The sequence below is a fragment of the Anas platyrhynchos genome, chromosome 5 (genome assembly GCF_047663525.1).
Source record: "Anas platyrhynchos isolate ZD024472 breed Pekin duck chromosome 5, IASCAAS_PekinDuck_T2T, whole genome shotgun sequence".
Classification (NCBI taxonomy): Eukaryota; Metazoa; Chordata; class Aves; order Anseriformes; family Anatidae; genus Anas; species Anas platyrhynchos.
This window is the reverse complement of record NC_092591.1, coordinates 37331403-37349581: the sequence shown is the minus strand read 5'-3', so window position 1 is coordinate 37349581 and position 18179 is coordinate 37331403. Positions and strand designations below refer to the sequence as shown.

Sequence of the window (18179 nt, the reverse complement as noted above, 5' to 3'; positions counted from 1 at the left end):
CAGAGGCAGTGGGAAGCATTGCCTTATTCTTCTAGTCACAAGTCCCACCAAAGGAGTAGCTGAGGGCAGGTATGTTTGGCAACACACCCGAGGAAGCTGAGCTGTCAGGGCATCCCACGAACAGACAAAGAAAAACAGCTGAAGCTCAAGGGAGCAGTGTTATTGCTGTATTTATGAGACCTGCACATAAGGTGGAGCTTTGACTGGCAAGGCTGTTTGAAGTGCTCAGCTCTGAAAACAGCACTGCTGTACAGCATGGCACAACGTGGCTTGGCAGCTGCTCTTCCCTTCCCTCATTCCCCCTTCCCCGAACATCAGTGTTTGGATGTACCCATGATCACAAACTATGACAGGAACTGAGAATCCCCATTCACCCCACAAAATTTTAGCTCAGGACAGCCTCAGGCATTGAAGAATCCCTGCATGCAGCCACCATCTCTAGCCAGAGAAAGAAAGCTACAGACAGGATTGTGGGGCAAATTCCACGTGACTTTCCTCAAACAATCAGCTTTTTAAAGCCAGACTTAAGCCTTCGTAACTCAAACAGACAGCTGAAGATTGGGAAAGACATTTTTTCTCTGCATTATCATTCAGACTGTTGTGCAGGAAGGGGCAAATGACATGAAAGTCAAAATATAAAACTTACAGTGCTTTCTGGGTTCTTCTGCCAAGGAAAGAAGCTATGTTTTTGGTTTTCCTTTGGCAGCTAGAGAGGGGCTGAAATGGCTAGTGCTCAGCAATCTGAAAACGTTGCCAGCCTCTGAGAGGGCAGGCTGCAGCCCTGTTCTCTGGACACCTTTCAAACAGTCTGACTGGTGCAGCAAATGGTGGAGACCTACATTTGCATCACTGACTTAGTATCTCTGCAGGCACATGGATTTCCAGACAACAGTGAGGGGGCTGATAACTGAGCCTACAGAACCAGTCATGAGATGGTGTCAGGCTGGGGCTGCTGTCTCTGCCTCCCTGCGTTGACAGCTTTCTGATTTGTTTGGTAGAGGGATGCCAGCTGATGGCTTCTCAATGGAGAAGGAAGAGCTGCGGGAGCGTGGCAAATCGAGGGGAGGAGGATTGCCTTTGAGGAATTCTTTTCTTATTGTACCTGTTAGTGCCTTGACAGGTATCTCCACAGAAAGGCAAGGCAGGCTTTGCATCAGGGTTTATCTACATTATGTAATGTCATTCTGCGCATAGATCCTCCTGTTTGCTCCATACAAGAACAATGCTGGTTCCTTCAGTACTGGTGTATGTGATGGCATATCACAGCACAGGACGGCTGCTCCAAAGGATTTATAAACTACGGATTATAAACTAAGATAGTGAAGCTGGGGTAAAAATGTAATTTTCTAAATAAGCCTTCAAACTTTTTCACACTTTAGCTTTATCAAGAAACTTTCTGTTTCAGATATACTTCTCCTCCCAGGCTAACAATCTCTTGGCAATCTCCCTGCTCCACAGGAGTGGCATTTTTAAGAATTAAGCCTCTTCTATTAATCTAATTTTATTACAGTGACTGTTTGTTACTGCACTACACAGTCTACATGGGAGCTTGTAACTTACCAAGCTGCAGTCAGCACTGACTTACCCTGTCAAAATGGTTGAAAGAAGCCCGGAACTCGTTCATCTGTTCCTGGCTGATTCCTTTGGCATCACGGGTCAGAATCTGGTTTTCCACTTCATTGATGGTTCTAGCAATTGTTGTTAATAGCTGCTCCCAGCCCACTCGGATATGCTGGAAAAAGGAGGAGAAGACAATTTATAAATTATATAAATTAAAAAGTCCTTCTGCCTCTGAGGCCGTTGGATCAAATATGCTACTTGTTTCAAATTAAATGATCCTGATGGCCAAGGTAGAAGTCCACTTGCTCAGAAACATTTCCTTCTCATCCACATTGTAAGCCAGCCGGATATTTAAAATCTGAATTTTGACTGAAAAAAACATTGAAGAGGCCAATTCCTGCTTGTAATAAAGTCTTGGTCCTATTGCAAACTTCTTTTCCTAGTAGAGCAACACAGTGGGGGCCTTTAACACAAATGAGAATCAAACCCAATGCTTCTAGGACTTAGTTGGGCAGAAAACTCTCCTTACATGAACCAAGAAAATAAATAAACCACAGTCCTCGAAATACATTGGTGCTCCACTGCATCTGCTGTTGTTCAATGAAGAGCTGGCCAGAAACCAAAAAGCAAGTTTCAAAGCCTGTCTGTGTTCTGCTGGACTCATGCTGAATTCAGATTGCTTCCAAGAAATCTCACGTTGTCAACAGAAAGCCAGACTCTGATTTTAAAAAGGTTTTGTTGGACTTCTTTCTTCTTCAAGGCTGTAGCAACTCAAACTCACCAACGCCTGGCTGGTTTTTCTAATCCCAGCTAATAGGCTGCCACAGTCATGTGGCAGGAGAAACAAGGCCAGCCAATTTTTCAAGCAATACTGTTGAAATCTCATTTAGGTTATTTCTATTGTCTGTATTTGGAAGAACAGTGGACCACGTTGGTATGAAGTACAGCAAGGCTGAAAAGAAATTTATTAACACGTTGTTGCATGCTTGGCCATACTGTCAAGCTCTCCACTTTGCTGAGAACCACAACGCATTGCCTGAGCAGGATGTGGCTGGTGCTAACTGGCCACAACAGATCAGGCTGTCTGATCTGCTGGCACTACACTCCAGCATGGAAAAGGCTTTGCAAAACATTTACCTCCATGGTGTAGTTGGTGTGCTTGTTGTCAAAGATAAGCGCCTCCTGGATCTGTTGGTGGTCTCCTTCCAACTGGTCAATCTTTGGTTTGTAATTCACGATGCTCTTCTCATACTGCCGCAAGTGGTTGAGCTGGTCCTCCAAGGTCCCGTGCATCTCTATTGAAATGCGGCCAATCTCCTGCATTAAATTAACAAAGGGAAAGGAGTTACACCCCATTAGAAGGAAAAGCCTTAACATGGCTGACATTTAATGCAGCTATTTCGCACTTGCATAGGATGATGATTCAGAGAAAAAAATCTCAGAGAGCAGTTACTTGAGATGAGCTGAGACACTGTCAGCAAAAATTTCAGCAGAGACTTGAACATTTTCCAAGTGGGGTGCGTCACATGAAACGTGTCTAATATAAAGATGCAAAAAAATGAAACTGCATTCCATAAGCTAGTAATGTAGCAAGAAAGATCTTCTCTTGATGTGCTGTCCACTACTGTCAGTCCCTTCATAAAGAAATGTTTGTAACTGCTCTCTTCTTTACATCTCCTACCAGCAGTAACAGCTTCACATTCTTTCATCTCATCAACTCCAATTTTAATTCAAATCTTACCTAAAGAGAGAAGATTTCCATTAAAAATGTTTCTTTTCTGCTGATGTTTGACATGCTAGTTGTATATATTTTCTCATGTGTACCAAGATGTGTGCAATTGCTGTGAAAGCAGTTATGGAAAATATGCTTTTGATGTAGAGTCTTTCTCTTGCTGCATATATATTTGACTCTATTCAAATACCACTGTTCCCCATTTTAAGTAATGTATTTTTATCACTTTACTGAAGAGTTAGGGGAAGAAAAGTAAAAGCACTTCAGTAATTGATAACAATCTTTGTATTCTCCGTATTTTCTAGGAAAGTTTCTCTTGTTGCAATCTGAAGGAAAAATGACCCAAACAGTAGTCAAAAAAAAAGAAAAAAAAAAAAAAAGAACCAAGTATCAGTGAAAATCACAAAGGAAAACAGATTAAAAATGAGAAAAGCAATACCTCCATCTTGGTCTGGATCCAGGGTCCAATGACATTGGCCTGTGCACCAAACTGCTTACGAAGTCGTTCATTTTGCTGTTGGCGAGCGTGTTCCTCCATCAGCGCTTGATCCCTTCTAGGAACCAGCTGCCTCACCTAGAGCAAAAAGTGAAAAAGCGTGCATTTAATACATGCAAAGCTAAGTGAATAATAACTGTAGGAATTGATGCAAGGAAGGGGTAAGGTTTGGAGAGAGAAATGACAGCCCCAGTGTGAGTGGGGTTGTGAAGGGGCTTCCAAAAGAGGGTGAGGGCTGCCAGAAGCATTTAATCCAGGGCTTTTTTGGGGGGGAGCCCCAGGTGGGGTGCTTGTTGGACCTGGGCTCTCTCTAGGGCTAGGATTTGGAGACAGCAAAAGTACAGAGATCCACTGTGAGTGGCGTTGCAAAAGGGCCTGTAATGTGCTAAGATGTTTGCACTGAAAAAAAGCAGTCATAATTTTTAGGCTGGGGCAGGGAGGCTCAAGGAATGTGAATCCTATTCACTGCAGGACTGCAAATTCATCTCAGGCCATGAAAAGAAGCTTTCATCCACTATCTGGGGGTTTGGTGCCTGATGCAGGTTGAATTGTAGTAGCTACAGATATCATTGAGTTTGTGGTAAGAACCACCAGCATAAACTGGTATTAAGATTATCTGCTCTTTTAGGATTACAGCGTTGGAAGGCTCCATGTCTGTCGAGACTGAACATCTGAAAGGTTGAATGGTGGAGAAGGATATTGACTCCCATGACATACTTACTTGCTTTTCAGGTCAAATGAGGACTTAAAATCTCAGTTTTTAATTTAGCATCTCTTGTTAAAAGCAAAACAAAAAAAAGGAATGAAAAGGGATGACACCCTTAGGAATATATTTTAAAGGTGCCTTACAATTTCCCAGCACATGACTTTTGAGCTGAAAGCAAATGGCAAATGTGCAGGAGCTCAGCAGTAAGCATAAAGGATAACTCAGATTAAATAATCCCCTTCCTGGGGCCCCAGTGACTAAGCAGCAGCCTCCCCCACACTGACTGCAAGGTTGTAAAGAACTCACATGTTCCCATTTGCCATTGATCTCCTGTGGGGTGATTGTAGTGTACGGATTCGTTCCTGCCATGTTGACGTGGTATGTCTGGACAATCTTTGAGACTTCGTTGTGGATTCCCAGGATGGCCTGTCGCTCTTTGTCGGCATCTGGCAAAGTGGCTTTGAACTGTTCGTGGGCTGTTGTCAATCCCTGTAGAAGGAGGGCAGCAGCAAAAAAGAGCATTAGTCACTGAGTAGCCTCTTCAGCAAATATATCCCCGCAGAAATGACTGCAAAAGCTTACATATTCCCAGGATATAAAATAGGCTACTCTAACACACTTTCAGCACCTCCCAGCATCACTAAACAGGCTGTTTTAAGTAGTTAAATGAAATGAATTCTCATTTTGCCTCTTTGTTTCTGTCCCATGTTGTCCAGGGAAGGAGATCACATCCCAAAACATGATGGAATAATTCTGCCTCGTAATAATAATGGAACTATTTCTCTGTTATTGCTCTGTGAATGGCTCTCAGCCCCCTTTGGGAAGAACACTGGAGTACTTGTCTAAATGCAGCACATTTTTCTTCTCCCACTAGGTATGTACCAGTTCTACATCAAAGATGATTTCAGATGAATAACAAAGAGTCAGATCCAGTCTGATCAGTGAAGTTAGAGACAGGTGAAGGTCTTCCAGCCCACAGCAAACCTGCACAGGCAGCACAAGCTCCTGTTGCTGAAAACAGCTCCCTCTCCCTGAACACAACAGGCCCTCTCTGTTGCCCATCTTGCTGTGGTGCCCAGACTGTGATCCGAGGACCGACGGTAGGGGCACACTTGCTGGTAGCTTGTGGACAGCTGACAAACCAGTTGGTCCTGGCTCATTTCCCACTGCTTCTACAGGCCTTTAAGATACTTCATCCCAGAAGCCTGGAAGATCAAGACTAGGGAAGCAAACACAGGGGAAGAAGCAGCAAAACAAATGGGGGACAGAGAGGCATGTGCAGGGATAATGGAAGGAACAGCGTGGACAGAAGAGGGAATGAAAGTAAACCTCGTGACTGACCACTTTCTTACCACACACACACTCTAACTAGTTTTGTAGAACTGCTTTCTTACACGGTGACTCATTACTTTGCAGCTGCTGCAGTGGCCATAGAAATGTAATGCAAGTCTGGGGGAGCTGGGAAACAGTCTGCAGTCACAAAGAGATGATGGAAATGTTTAAATGCTGTTCAGATTTGTTCTGCATTATGAAAGACTTAATGAACCCCTTTGTTCAGAAGGGAAGGGTGGAAGTAGCAAGTTGTAGTTCAGTAACAGAGCTCAAGCCTGGTTAGGGCTATTTCACTGCCTCTCTGATGCCCCGGCTGCTTTGTGTTCCCTGTTGGTCTCCAATTCACTGCCTCAGTGATGGCCATGTTGCTGTCAACCATTCCTGCAACAAACACATCAGTTTTGACAAACTGTACAGGTCCTGAGAGAGAACAATGTCAGGAGTGGCAGCAGTGCAGCAGCTGCTAAGAGCAAGAACATCCTGGCTCTTCATCTCAGCCAGCTGAATCCAAAAGAATACCTGGATTCTTTTCATGGGCCCATCAAGCGGAAGAAATAGTCCCCTCTGGAATCCAGAGAAGGGTAATTCCTGCTCCCAAAGGTCTGAAAATTACCTTTAGATACCTCAAGTTCCTCTCATTACAGCCTTTCAGAAGGGGGAAAACTGAGATACTGTCCCTGCTGTCTTCAGGAGGCAAAAAGTCTTTGGCTTCAAATGGCAATCCACTAACAAAGTACAGAATCCTGATTTTTCCATTGCTTAGCACTGAAGCCCAGCTGGCAGCTCAACAACTGCCCTCATGCCACATCACATAGGAACAAATGGCTGAACATGGGAAAACCAACCCACAGAATCTGAGAGCAGCACTAAGCTTTCTTCATTTGGATTAAAACCAACCAACAAACACAAGACCCTAAAAAGATCCTCTCAGCTTTCAAGCTCCTATTACTAATACTGGAGTCACAATGAAAAACACACTTTCAGTTCTTTGTACTCAGCTAGGATAGTGTGAACATGTCTCTTATCTATTCAGATACATTTTTCTTTTTTGAAGAAATCAAGGGAAAGCACAGTCCCTTTTGTTTCTCTTGCTAAGGCTGACTCACTAGAGCAGCACCACCAAAACATGACCTACAAATTCAGCACTGTTAGGAATCCAGGAGACCCCTGATTTCCCTGGCCGGTGGAAGTGACTGCTCTGTACCTGGATCTCCTCAATGGTGTGAACGATGAACGTGTCCTGCAGGTCCTCCATGGCCCCTTCCATCCAGTTGTTGAAAGGGGCAGCTCGTTTGGCATATTCCAGGTACAACTGGTCAATTGTTTCCAGTAGCTTCTCTGTCCTCTGAGCGTGCACAAAAAAAAGAAAAAAAAAAAAGAAAGAAAATGAGGAAAGATGGTTAGAGAAGAATAATCACACAGATATATGGATTCTCTGAGCTTTCAGACCTCCTTGGAGAGTGCTACAGTAAAAGTCTCTCTGCTATTAAGATTACACACAAGATAGATTTATTCCTCTCCATGAGGGAAAAATATGAGGTCAATTGAAATTAAACAAACAAGGACAGTCTTTTCAAGCAGAATAGCATTACAGAACTCAAGAAAGTATAAACAAATCAATAGCCTGAGCAAACAAATGGTATCGTAACTGGGCTGGAAGTAGAGAAGCTGCCTAAGTATTCGGAAATGCAGCCCTGGTTTACAGTCTGGGATGTTCCAGGAGAAATTGGCTGTTCACACGCACTGCAGCTTGCTTTCCACAAATGACCTACCCCTCTAATCCCAACTGGCAACATGTCTCACCTCCAAAGCTTCTCTACGTTTCTGGGTTAGGGCACCCAGATTATCCCACTGATCGCAGATCTTCTGGCACCTGGCATTGACACTTGGAGAATCGTAATAGTCCAGCTCACTGTGAGGGGTGGGGAAAAAAGGACAAAATAGCAAATTAAGACCTTTTGGAGAAGAAAGAGAAAACTTTATCAGCCTTAAGGACAGACACAAAGGGCTCATGGTCTCTGCAAATAAAACGTGCCAGGAAGACAGCAGTATCTAGCTTTGGAGACACTGGCACATCAAACATCATGCAACAGGAAGAAAAACAACCCCCACCCAAGGCTGCAACAGGCATTGGTGCTGGCTGCCTGATGTGGATAACTTGGCACCAGGGGAGGGGAGTGAAGACTTTTACTCAGGCTCTGATTAAGCAGATTAAAAGCAGCAGTATGCCCCTGTATTCTGTGCGAGAAAATCGAGTAGGCTAACTACCTGCATCTTGTACATCAGGAGAATGGGCAGCAAAGATTTTATTATGATTGCAAAGAAAACTACTTAAGATGTTCTAACAGTTGCATAGGAGAGGTGGCAACCTTCAGCAACAGTGGAAACGTACAACCCATTCATTGATTTAGGACAATCCCAGAATTACAGTGTAGGTTTCTCTCTGGTATGCCTCATCACAGAGTGCTTTGCTGGGGGTGTCTGTAGCTTGGCACTCCTGGAAGAAGGGCTGGTAAGAGTATGGCTGGGGAAAGGAGAGCATGGGGGTAGGCTGAGGGCTGTGGTCTTGCATGAGTGTGTGCTCTTGGCTCTGCACATGATCAAAGAGGGAGAAGCTTGCAGGCAGAGGGAGACCAGCCAAACTGGGAAGTGTCACCCATAAAAGAAGGTGGAATAACTTGCTGAGCTACTGAATGACCCTGGGCAATATGATGAGCATTTCTCTTATGCAGTAATGCAGGTTTAAACAGTTTCCTCCTACTTCATTTCTTCCCATCATTGTATTGCCCCTCCTGAGGTGTGTGGGCTCGACTGTTGGTGGAGTCTTGTGGAAAACTAGTCATGAAACTGCCTTCGGCTAAAAATAACTTTTTCTTTGCTGGGTTTTTAATCCAGATCAGTTCCTTGATCTACTTTGCTGCACAGCCAGCACTGCAGCTGAAAGAACTGCTTCTGAAAGCCTTGCTTGTAACACAGCCAGGCTGGACCACTAGTGCTGGGGAGTGAAGTGTACCTGCGCCCCTCCACTTGCCTGGTGTGGGCAGCCACAGGGGCTTCCTTCCCATCCTCTCAATCTCCCTGGCAGGGTATCTCTGGATGAGGAGAGAACTCAGCCATCTCTTTTTCTGGGCACAGCACCTTTGCTGACATAGGAGATGGCTTTCAGAAGGACGGCAGAGCCTTCTGTTCTCACACTTTGGAAGAAATCAGCCGTCTCCCAGCTTAGGGCCCAGTTTTCCCTGTCGCTATTAGAGCCACAGCCGGTTTTGCCTGGCCTGTAGCATTTGCTTTGGAAGTGGCAGGTCAGCTAATGCTTACTGACTAGCCAGCCTCAGTTTTAATCTTACTGACATGGAGGATTGCCTTGAACCCTCCTCCTGTTCCAAGGTCAATCCTCCAGTGGTCAAGTGAGCACTTCTGTAAATCTTTGCTGGTAAAGGAGATAACGATCTTGATACAATAATCCTGATTTTTTAGAGAAAAATGGTCATTCAGCCCAAGCAAGATGATCTAGCCCAGATGCTGTCTAACTTGAAATAGCCTAGTGTGATATATAAATATTTTTAATAATGAGACACAAAGTCAAAGCCAAATTGTTCAAACTGTTTTTGCCAAGGAACATGCAGGGCTTCAAAATCTCTCTCTGTGCTACAGAGACCAGCTCTCCCTAGCAATCAGCCTCACACTCTGATGGGACCCCGTTTCACCTAGTAACCTGTGTCACTCCTCAGTCCAGGAAAAGGAGTAGGGGTGAAGGTTTCTAAGCCAGGGGGAAGCCCAGAGGAAAACGAGCTGCTGTAAAGGGTCCCTGGTGCAAGTCCCAGCTGGAGTGCATGCGGTGCATTATTCCTGGGGCAAAGTGCCTGCAGTGGCAATAGAGGCCACTATGGGCTGAAACAATCAGCAGACTTTTTTCCTCAGCAGTAAGGACTTTTTTTTTGATAAAACAGAGCAAACTGGGAGTCTCTGGAGTGCCTGCTATCCTCTGCTCTTTCCCTCTGTTCCTGGAAAAGTAGGACAGCGTTACAACGCTGCATCCTAACAGGGGCCAGAGGCAGGTCAGGCTCTTTAGGAAAGGGTTCATGGCAGTATAACAAGCTGGAAGAGGATGGAAACTTGGCTTGAGAACGTAATTCTGCCTCCCCCTCATCGGCACCCACGACTCAACCATTTTCTGGCCTGCTTTTCTGGTATGTCTAGATACTGGAGAACAGTATCCTAGATACTGTTTGGAAACACTAGGGCTTCCCAGCATTTTTGTATGGGAATGGATTCATGGCTCTCCAGAGGGCAGAGGGCAATGCTGATCAAGTCTCCCTGGCCCCAAGGATCGGATGTGCGTCGGGGTGCCGTACTTGAGCTCTTGTGCAATAGCAGCAATCTGTTCCACGCGGTCCTGGTGTGCGGCCAGGTCGCTCTCAAAGGCCTCGTGTTTCTTCAGCAGGGCCTTTATCTCCGAGAGGGTTGCAGTTTCGTAATCCTTCTGCTGCAGCATTGCTTCCTTACCTGAGGAGGGAGCCAAAGGACAAGAGAATGAAGGACAGGATCCCATGCCCCTGAAGCCAGCTCCCAGGCACCCAGACAACCCTGGGGCCTTTGCTGGGGCACCTGCCCCACTCCAGACACCCTGCCTGAGGCTTGCCATCACGCTTGCTTGCCTAGAGATGCACAGTTCTCACTTGCAAACGAGTGAGTTTGCCATTAGCAACAGATATGGGCAGGTAGTGCAGTTTAAACCGTCGCAGTCACAGTTTATACTGGACTCATCTCACTATGCTGTTCCTGTAAATGCCAACTGTGGTATTTACTTTACAGTAACCTTTTCTCTGCTCTGTAGCTCTGTTCAATCCAAAAAATCTCCCTCTGGCATGGTTAAGGAATGCCAGTGCAGAACAGAGGTGCTTTTTGTGATTTTTTTTTTCTTCTAATAAAGTAAGAAATGAACCTAGCACTCTGGAGAAGAAAATCTCCTAGAGAACCCATGTAATACCCATCTTTTCCCCTCTAGATAACTGACAGCGATAGGAAGCATACAGGTTGGCATTTACCATCTGTCCAGGACTCGTGAATAGATGCCTTCTGCCGGAACTTCTCTGCCAGGTGATCCAGCCTCTCTAGCCTCCGGATCTCATTCAACAACCACTCCTCATAGCCCTTCTCAGCCTGCTCTAGGCCACCCCAGGCATTGTTTATATCCTAGAGACAGGAGCACGGGAAGAAAAGGGAGGTTAGAAGATGGGGGAGAAGATGTACTTAATGTACAGCATTAATCCCAGAGGGCTACATGGTTCAAATTGGTTGGAGAGATTGGGTGTGTGTGCTTTCTATCTCAGAAGGTTGTGCACACAGGTCAGGAAGACAAAGTGCTAGACTTAAGATAAGCAAGCCTAGCAGTGTCAAGATATATCAGTCTACACACGAAACCCTCTCTATACACTCCCTCACATGAAAATATAACAAAATCCAATTATTTCTGAATTAGAAAGCATGAGAGGCACCCAGACATCTCCCCATAAAGGCATGCAACTTGTGAAGAGCCTCAGAGTCTGGTTTAGGTACAGAGGAGCGGTGATTCCTTGTTCCTCTCTTATTATGGACTCACTGAACTACATTCTGTAGGGTTTCTGCCACAGAACAGCTCACTCTGGAGCTTGGCATTGCTCGGCCCAGTTCCATTTTTTGGGGCAGAGCTGGAGAATATGTATGCTCAATCACCCCCACTCACCGAGACCATTTTCCCTTCTGAAGGCATGAAGGCTGGCCTGTTGCTGAGCCGTAGCTTGGTCTGCAAGGTGTTGAAATTGATCTCAAGTTGGCACTTCTCTTGGACTTTGGGGGGCTTGTGCAAGCGGCGGTAGTCCCGGAAGTCCTCCAGTTTCTGCTGCATGGCTTGCATGGTGTTCTCTGGTGCCCGGTTCTCCAGCCAGGGGATGGTGCGACGAATCCACTCCAGCAGCTGGAAAGATCAAGAAACCTTCAACTGAAATTGTGTTAAAACTACAGCTGTTGGTCTGATCTCATTAGGGACTACTTACTTTTATGTTTGCTTTCAGAAAGGCTCTGCCAACAGCAGGGCTAGTAAGGAAAACCTTGCTAGCTTTTTGGGAGTACGATCGTTTTTCTTATGAGCAGCCCATTCCCTACCACACTGAGTAGTACTGCTTGTTGCAGCACTGCTAGTACCACATGCTAAAGTCATAGATTTTACACAATCAGGACCAAACTACATCCTCTGACTGCACTAAATAAACCCTAGAATTTTGCTGGGCTACAACTAATGGATGCTGTAAGCTGTATTATATATTTTCTCCTGACAGGAGAAAACAGGTCATTGCTTCCAGTTCCAGAAGAGCCATGCTTTTCTCTCTCTAGCTTTTTAGAAGTCAGCATTGCTCTTTGAATTGCCCTCCTTCACAAGCCAATGTGCTAATGCAATGGGCAGTCTGTAGCGTGAGTGAAGTAGTGTCAAATACTTTTTAAACAGGCTGAAGCCAGGCTCATTGGCAATGTTTGACCTTTTGTTCTCCCCATCTTCCCTTCCCGACTTATCTTCCATAAACATACTCCAGTCCACGTTTGGTCACTTCTGGAGTCTCACATCTGTCAGTCTGTCAGGCTCCTCAGTTAACCAACACAGCCTCCAGCTTGTGTTGTACACAGATTCCTCCCAACTATCAGCAAAGGCGTATTTCTTTCCTCAGCTATATCTGACTTCCATTCTCTCTGATCCAGTTCCTGATTTCTGCAGTATATTGGCACACAACATGTATGAAAGATATTATGATGTTGTGCAGTCCTGAGCAAGTCAGAACAGTTTGATTTTTTGTTTTATTTTTTCAGTATTTTTGTGGCTGCTCCTAATAAACTGAGAAACTCAAAACTGCTCCAATGGAAATTTCTATTTTAAGCCACATTTTTCTCTTCTTTAAGATATAATTCAACCTTTCATCTTCCTCAAGCTAGAAGGGAAAAGAAAATAAATTTCTAGGAAAACACGGGCCAATAGCACTCCCTAGGATTAACTATCAGGGATAAATGCAATTCCTTTCTACACAACACCACCCAGAAACCAACAGCACCATGGACACCTACATCACTGGCCAGTTTTTCGTAGTCTTCCATGAGCTGTTCATTCTCTTGGTTGACTGCCAGCACCTTGCAGATACGATTTGCTGCTGTCTCCGCCTGCCAAAGAGAAGAAAAACAGGAGAGGGAGAAAAGTGTGAAAAAAATATAAGCCAAAGCTTGCGGCTTAGCTTCCTGCTACATACCTGTGGGTAAAGTCTCCTAACCTTGGCTCTTGCAGCCTGACTGGGCTTCAAAAACATCTGTCCTGATCTCTTTGCTTTCCATCTGACCTTCTGTAACAGTTTTTTTTTTATTTTTTTTTCCCCTTCTCAGGTGACTATGTATGTTCTTTCAGGGATTCTGAGTTCAGCTGACCCCAGCCCTGTGTGTTGTGAGAGGAACACATTTCTCTGCCTTTTCTGAAGCTGCTCCTACAAAAGGGCCCTGTTGTTTGCTGCCTACAGAAGGACCCCAGACGGCACTTCACAAAGACGGGGAGCTTCTGTCACCAACTCCTCTCTCCTCACCAACATTCAGAGCTCCAACACCAGGCACTGAGTGGTGTCACACTGACAAGTCTCTCTACATGCTTCTACCTAAGGAACACACTACCTAAACACAGTTATCTGTATAGAATCACAGAATGGCTTGGGTTGGAAGGCACCTTTAAAGCTTATCTTGTCCAACCCCGCTGCCATGGGCACCTTTCACTAGCTCAGGTGAATGCATACATGTATATTGGACTTGGGAAATTTTCTAGTTTTGCTTTGAAGATAAAATTAGACACCCTTGAGCTTAATTTCAGCCCAGCAGAGATGTTTTCCAGCACTCCCTGTATTTCTGGCATCCATTACAGGGCCACCTCTCCCAGCATTTTGCCACATGACACCTACCATGTATTCAGGTTTGCATGATCCAGGTGAGAAGAGGATTTTTTCCCCCTTTCTGGATAATCATTCTGCTTACTCTCACAAAGCAAATCGCACAAAAAAAGAGCCTGTTCTTACTACTTATTTTTTTCCTTTTTTTTTTTTTCCTATTATGGGACCAAAACCTGGCTCTCTGTGGGGAGCTGGACACGTTAAAACATGAAGTTGGAACAGAACAATGCTCAGAAAAATCCCAGCTATGAGCTCAAGAGCAAACAGTCTGCCCTGAAGTGCCATGAAAGTGTTTGGCACGGGGAACATGCAGCAGGCCGATCCTTGTACAGCACGTATCTGTGGATCTGCACAGCTCCTTTTATTATTACAGTGGTAGGTGCAAGGCCATAAAGCCTTGGAGGACGTGGCCCTGTGACAGGTGCCTAGAGATTTCTCAGTATCCTCTTACCACAGCACAGTTATCGCCCTGGTGCCTGGGGTAGGTGCTGGAGCTCCCCGTAGGACCCCTGTGGAGGAGTTCTCCTCACTCACTCCCTCACTCGCAGAGGCCAAGTGGAGATGAAGAGGAGGGCACACGCCAGCACTACAACAGACCCGTCATCAGCACTGTGCCCTGCCTTAAGATTCTGTGTGGGACTGATGACAAAAGAAGTTTTGCCAAGCTTATAGTTGGCAAGTTTCAACCTCTTTCTATTTTTAAAAGGCCTTTCATTATCTGTTTATTCAAGGCCAGTTGAGAAAAATCCTCTAAATTTTGCAGCTGACGCGAGGCAGCAAGAACAGCAATAAAGTCACAGGCTGTACAGTGACATATGGATTGCGAAGGTCTCAGGGGATATGATGATCTTAGTCATTTGTAAGAACCTCTAAAAATGTATATTCAGTGATCTGTCCCTTCATTACAGTGGGCCAGCTAGCGGATGCACAGATATTAACTAATTAGAAACACATCAGAGGGAACCATACAGGAAAAAGTCATTTCACTTAAAAAAAAAAAAAGTAAAAAATGTAAATGATGATTACATTTAAGAAACTTGTACTTTGATCTGTTTTTAACAGAAGTTTTTACTTTAGTGGAGTGCTTTTTGATATTCAGAGAAAACTTTATAGGCATGAGACCAAATGGTCTGTTAAAAAGCCAGTGCCAGAGCCCTACCACGATGTGCCGAGTGGCTGCAGGGAATGGTGATGCCAAATGTTTGTATCAGCCTTTCCAGGAGAGGAGCTCCCTGCACACTCTTAACTCTCCTTCTTTCCTTTTTTACCCCTGGAGCTCACTGCAGCGGCAGCCAGCTGTGCAGGAAGGACCCCATTTTGCACAGGCATATTTACATCTATCTGACGATAGATTTCCTCCAGCTGCCCAGGTCTGCGTGTGTATATATGTGTTGAACATCTGTCCAAACACAAAAGCCCTCTGAATGTCAGCAATTACGGCATTATTTGTGTTATCTTAACAGTTGACATGCAGAGACCAATCTTCTTCCCCTGTACCAGTACTTGCTGCTCCGTGGTTCTTGCCTGCTCCAGACTGCTCCGTGTAAGGGTGCTCTATGCAAGTGTGTTTCTTCCCCATAGGGCTTAAGGCAATGATGCATTTGGGATGCTCAGCCTGGTTCTAAAGAAACCAGGATGCCCACAAGGCATGGAGCAGCCCTGATAAGCCAAATGCACCATCCTGGGGTCTGAAATCTACACAGCTGGGTTCTCTGAGGACTCGTGTGAGCTGATCAGCTTTGGTACAGCATGGCACTAACACATTATACTACTTACTCTCATCAGAGATCATGGAGGGGGGGTGAGACTAGGGCATTCAGCTTGATACTGCAGTGCTGTTAGGTATCTATGTCCTGCTTGGTGGGCTCAAAATGGAAACCTGAATGGCCAAAGAATAGCAGAAGTAGCTGTAATTTCTCTGCCTACTGTCTTCTCTCTAATTCTCAACCCTGACTTGGACTTCTTAGGATGGAAGTGGAGTTGTGTCTCTAGCTCTTGGATCCAGGTCCCTTCGGTGAGGGTTATGACAAAGGAAGGCATCCCCCCAGCGTGCTACGTAGGGGGGAATGCCTGCCTGTTGCAGCCCTCTGGCCTCAGAGGACCACCCCCGAATACCATATGCCAAACACAATCTTTAATAAAATAGCAAAACGTTAGTTAGAAATTTTCACCCCAGAAATAAGGTTTACAAAATATTAAGCCAACCAGTAGTAAACAATCATGCATTTAGTGTGAAAGTCAGAAGCAGTTAGAAAACAAGCAAACCAACCAAAGCAAGTATACCTACATATATATACTTATAACAAAATGGCATAAAGAAAAAGCAGCCATCTACACACACGTCAGGCTGGGGACCCTGTACCTTCAAAGGCTCAGTATAAGAGAGTGAAAGAAGCAGAAAGCGGCTCATGGGACTTCCCCTTCAGGACTGGTGGCAGTAATGAAAAATCTGAATGAAAAATGGAGTGATACCACAGTAAGTCACCTAACCACGCACAAGGCAGCAACATGTTACAAGACACTTTGGGCTGGGGCTTGCGCTCAGCAATCACTCTGCACTTGCCCTGGGATTTCAATCTGTGTCACTCAGCAGCTGCCTAATGTACGGCGGGGGCAGCTCCAAAAAGGAACGGGGCCCCTCCTGCCAGCTCTCCGCTGAGGCACTGGCCCATCAGGCCTACTAAAAATTTAATTAATGATTAAATCTTTTATCTTCCCTACAAGCCAGTTAGACCACATCGGTTTGAAGCTTTATTAACAAAGAAGCTCCGTCGCTAGTTGCTGCCCCAGCTGCTTGGTTCAGGTCCTGAGGCAGCAGAAGATTGTTTTCAGTTATCCCAGCAGACCTAGCATCCGCCTCAATTGCTGATGAGAGCATGGGACCTGCTGAGCAGGTTTCCAAAGGGTGGAACGGGCACAGAGGTAAGAGGAGGGGACTGGAGAAGGACACGGCCACTTCTGCAGCAGGCCACTGCCCTCCTCGTATTTGTGGTTTGCCCTTTCTTCGGGTTAAGCATGGAGCAATTCCCAAGGGGCACCTGGCAAACAACAGGCCTTATCGCTGGGCTGGCATGAGTTCTGAGACTGCAGTCGTCAGAGGCAAGTATCAGCTGGATGGAGCCCGCAGCCTGGTGTTAGGGGTTTTGAACTATTCACAAAGCAGGATCCCAGTGGACAAGTCCTGACTACATAAATCATGCCAAGTGGGCAAATCTACTGCACTGCTGTGGAACATATTTCCAGTTCCTTGGAAAGCAGATAGCATCATCTCATTCATATGGAACAAGGCAAGGAGCAAAAAGCTTATCCCAAAAAGCTGCTCCCTGGAACCTATTGCCCATTTTTGCCCTCTGAGAGCCAGCCTCAGCACGGTATCTATATCAACGCTGCAACCATCAGCATTGTTTTGCACAAAAGAGATGGAGTCTTTCTGGAGTCAAGTTACCCCTCAAGCTGGGCAACACACGGACTGGGCCTCAAACAGAAAAGGCCTGGTGAGAAAAAGATGTTATGGAAACAGGGAGATTTTACTTCCTGTACGTAACAAGAAGAATCCAGTCTTGAGCTTTGGATTTTATTGTTCCAAAGCTCATAGTCTGAAATCTGCAATGATTTCATGGAAAGGCTGCAGCCCAGACAGGCTATGGTATGGGAGGAAAGGCTGGAACTTTGTCTTCTATTGAAAGGACTGCAGGGAAATTGCCATTTTGTGGGAAGTTTGCCCAAAGAACGTGCCTCTGAGTGACTGGTTCCTCCGAGGAGAAATGTCCCAGTGCCAGGCAAAGAGACTCTGGGGTAAAGAAGAAGCAGGACTGAAGCTACGGAAATGGGCAAAGCAGAGGAAAGAGAAATAAAACATACAGGTGGTTTGGGAAGAGAATGACTACAGAGAAGCAAGGAATGGAGAAGTGGGTGTGTGTGGGAAGGCTCAAGGCCTGGTAGGGATGAACTTCATGGCTGGAGCACAAAAGTGCTCCAAAAGAGGCTACCACTGTGTAATTAGCTGACGTGATACAACCTAGGAAGCGATGACTGACCTTGCAGAAGCTGAGTGAGAACAGAAGGCAGGCAGCTCAAGGGAGACAGGATGCAAAGTCCTGGGCCAGACCGAGCTGATTATGGCACTGCTGGAGATGCACCGCCTGGCCAGGATGATGCCCGCTAAGTCACTGACAGGGTGCTGCCTCTGTCAGAGCAGACACTCATTCCTCGTTCTACGCCAGCTTAATCAAATGCTTTCTCCACCACTGGGGCATGAGAACTGGAGAGAAGGAGCAGCTGTTTGGAAGGACATCTAAATCACTTCTCCAGCAGGGCTAGAGCTGGATGGGGTGCAGCAGAGACTGCTCAGCCGCAGCGCTGCGCCGGGCGGAGGGGCTGGAGCCTTCCTCGGTGGAGAGGACG

At 45.7% G+C, this 18179-nt stretch overlaps 1 protein-coding gene across 5 annotated transcripts in view; it reads right to left on the bottom strand.

Annotated features, from left to right (window-relative positions):
• The window catches only part of ACTN1 (actinin alpha 1), an 85130-nt gene that overhangs the window by 5462 nt on the left and 61489 nt on the right, over positions 1–18179 (bottom strand). For all 5 annotated transcript variants that reach the window (XR_011809706.1, XM_038179255.2, XM_038179256.2 and 2 more), the window contains 10 exons: positions 12919–13011; positions 11552–11782; positions 10875–11022; positions 10182–10332; positions 7630–7738; positions 7031–7171; positions 4801–4983; positions 3732–3866; positions 2698–2877; positions 1586–1732 (listed from right to left, as the gene is read on the bottom strand). Coding sequence is in view for 4 of the 5 variants with exons in the window: in XM_038179255.2 (XP_038035183.1) it covers positions 1586–1732; positions 2698–2877; positions 3732–3866; positions 4801–4983; positions 7031–7171; positions 7630–7738; positions 10182–10332; positions 10875–11022; positions 11552–11782; positions 12919–13011 (1518 nt within the window). In the remaining variant the exon portion in view is untranslated. The remainder of the gene's footprint in view (positions 1–1585; positions 1733–2697; positions 2878–3731; positions 3867–4800; positions 4984–7030; positions 7172–7629; positions 7739–10181; positions 10333–10874; positions 11023–11551; positions 11783–12918; positions 13012–18179) is intronic.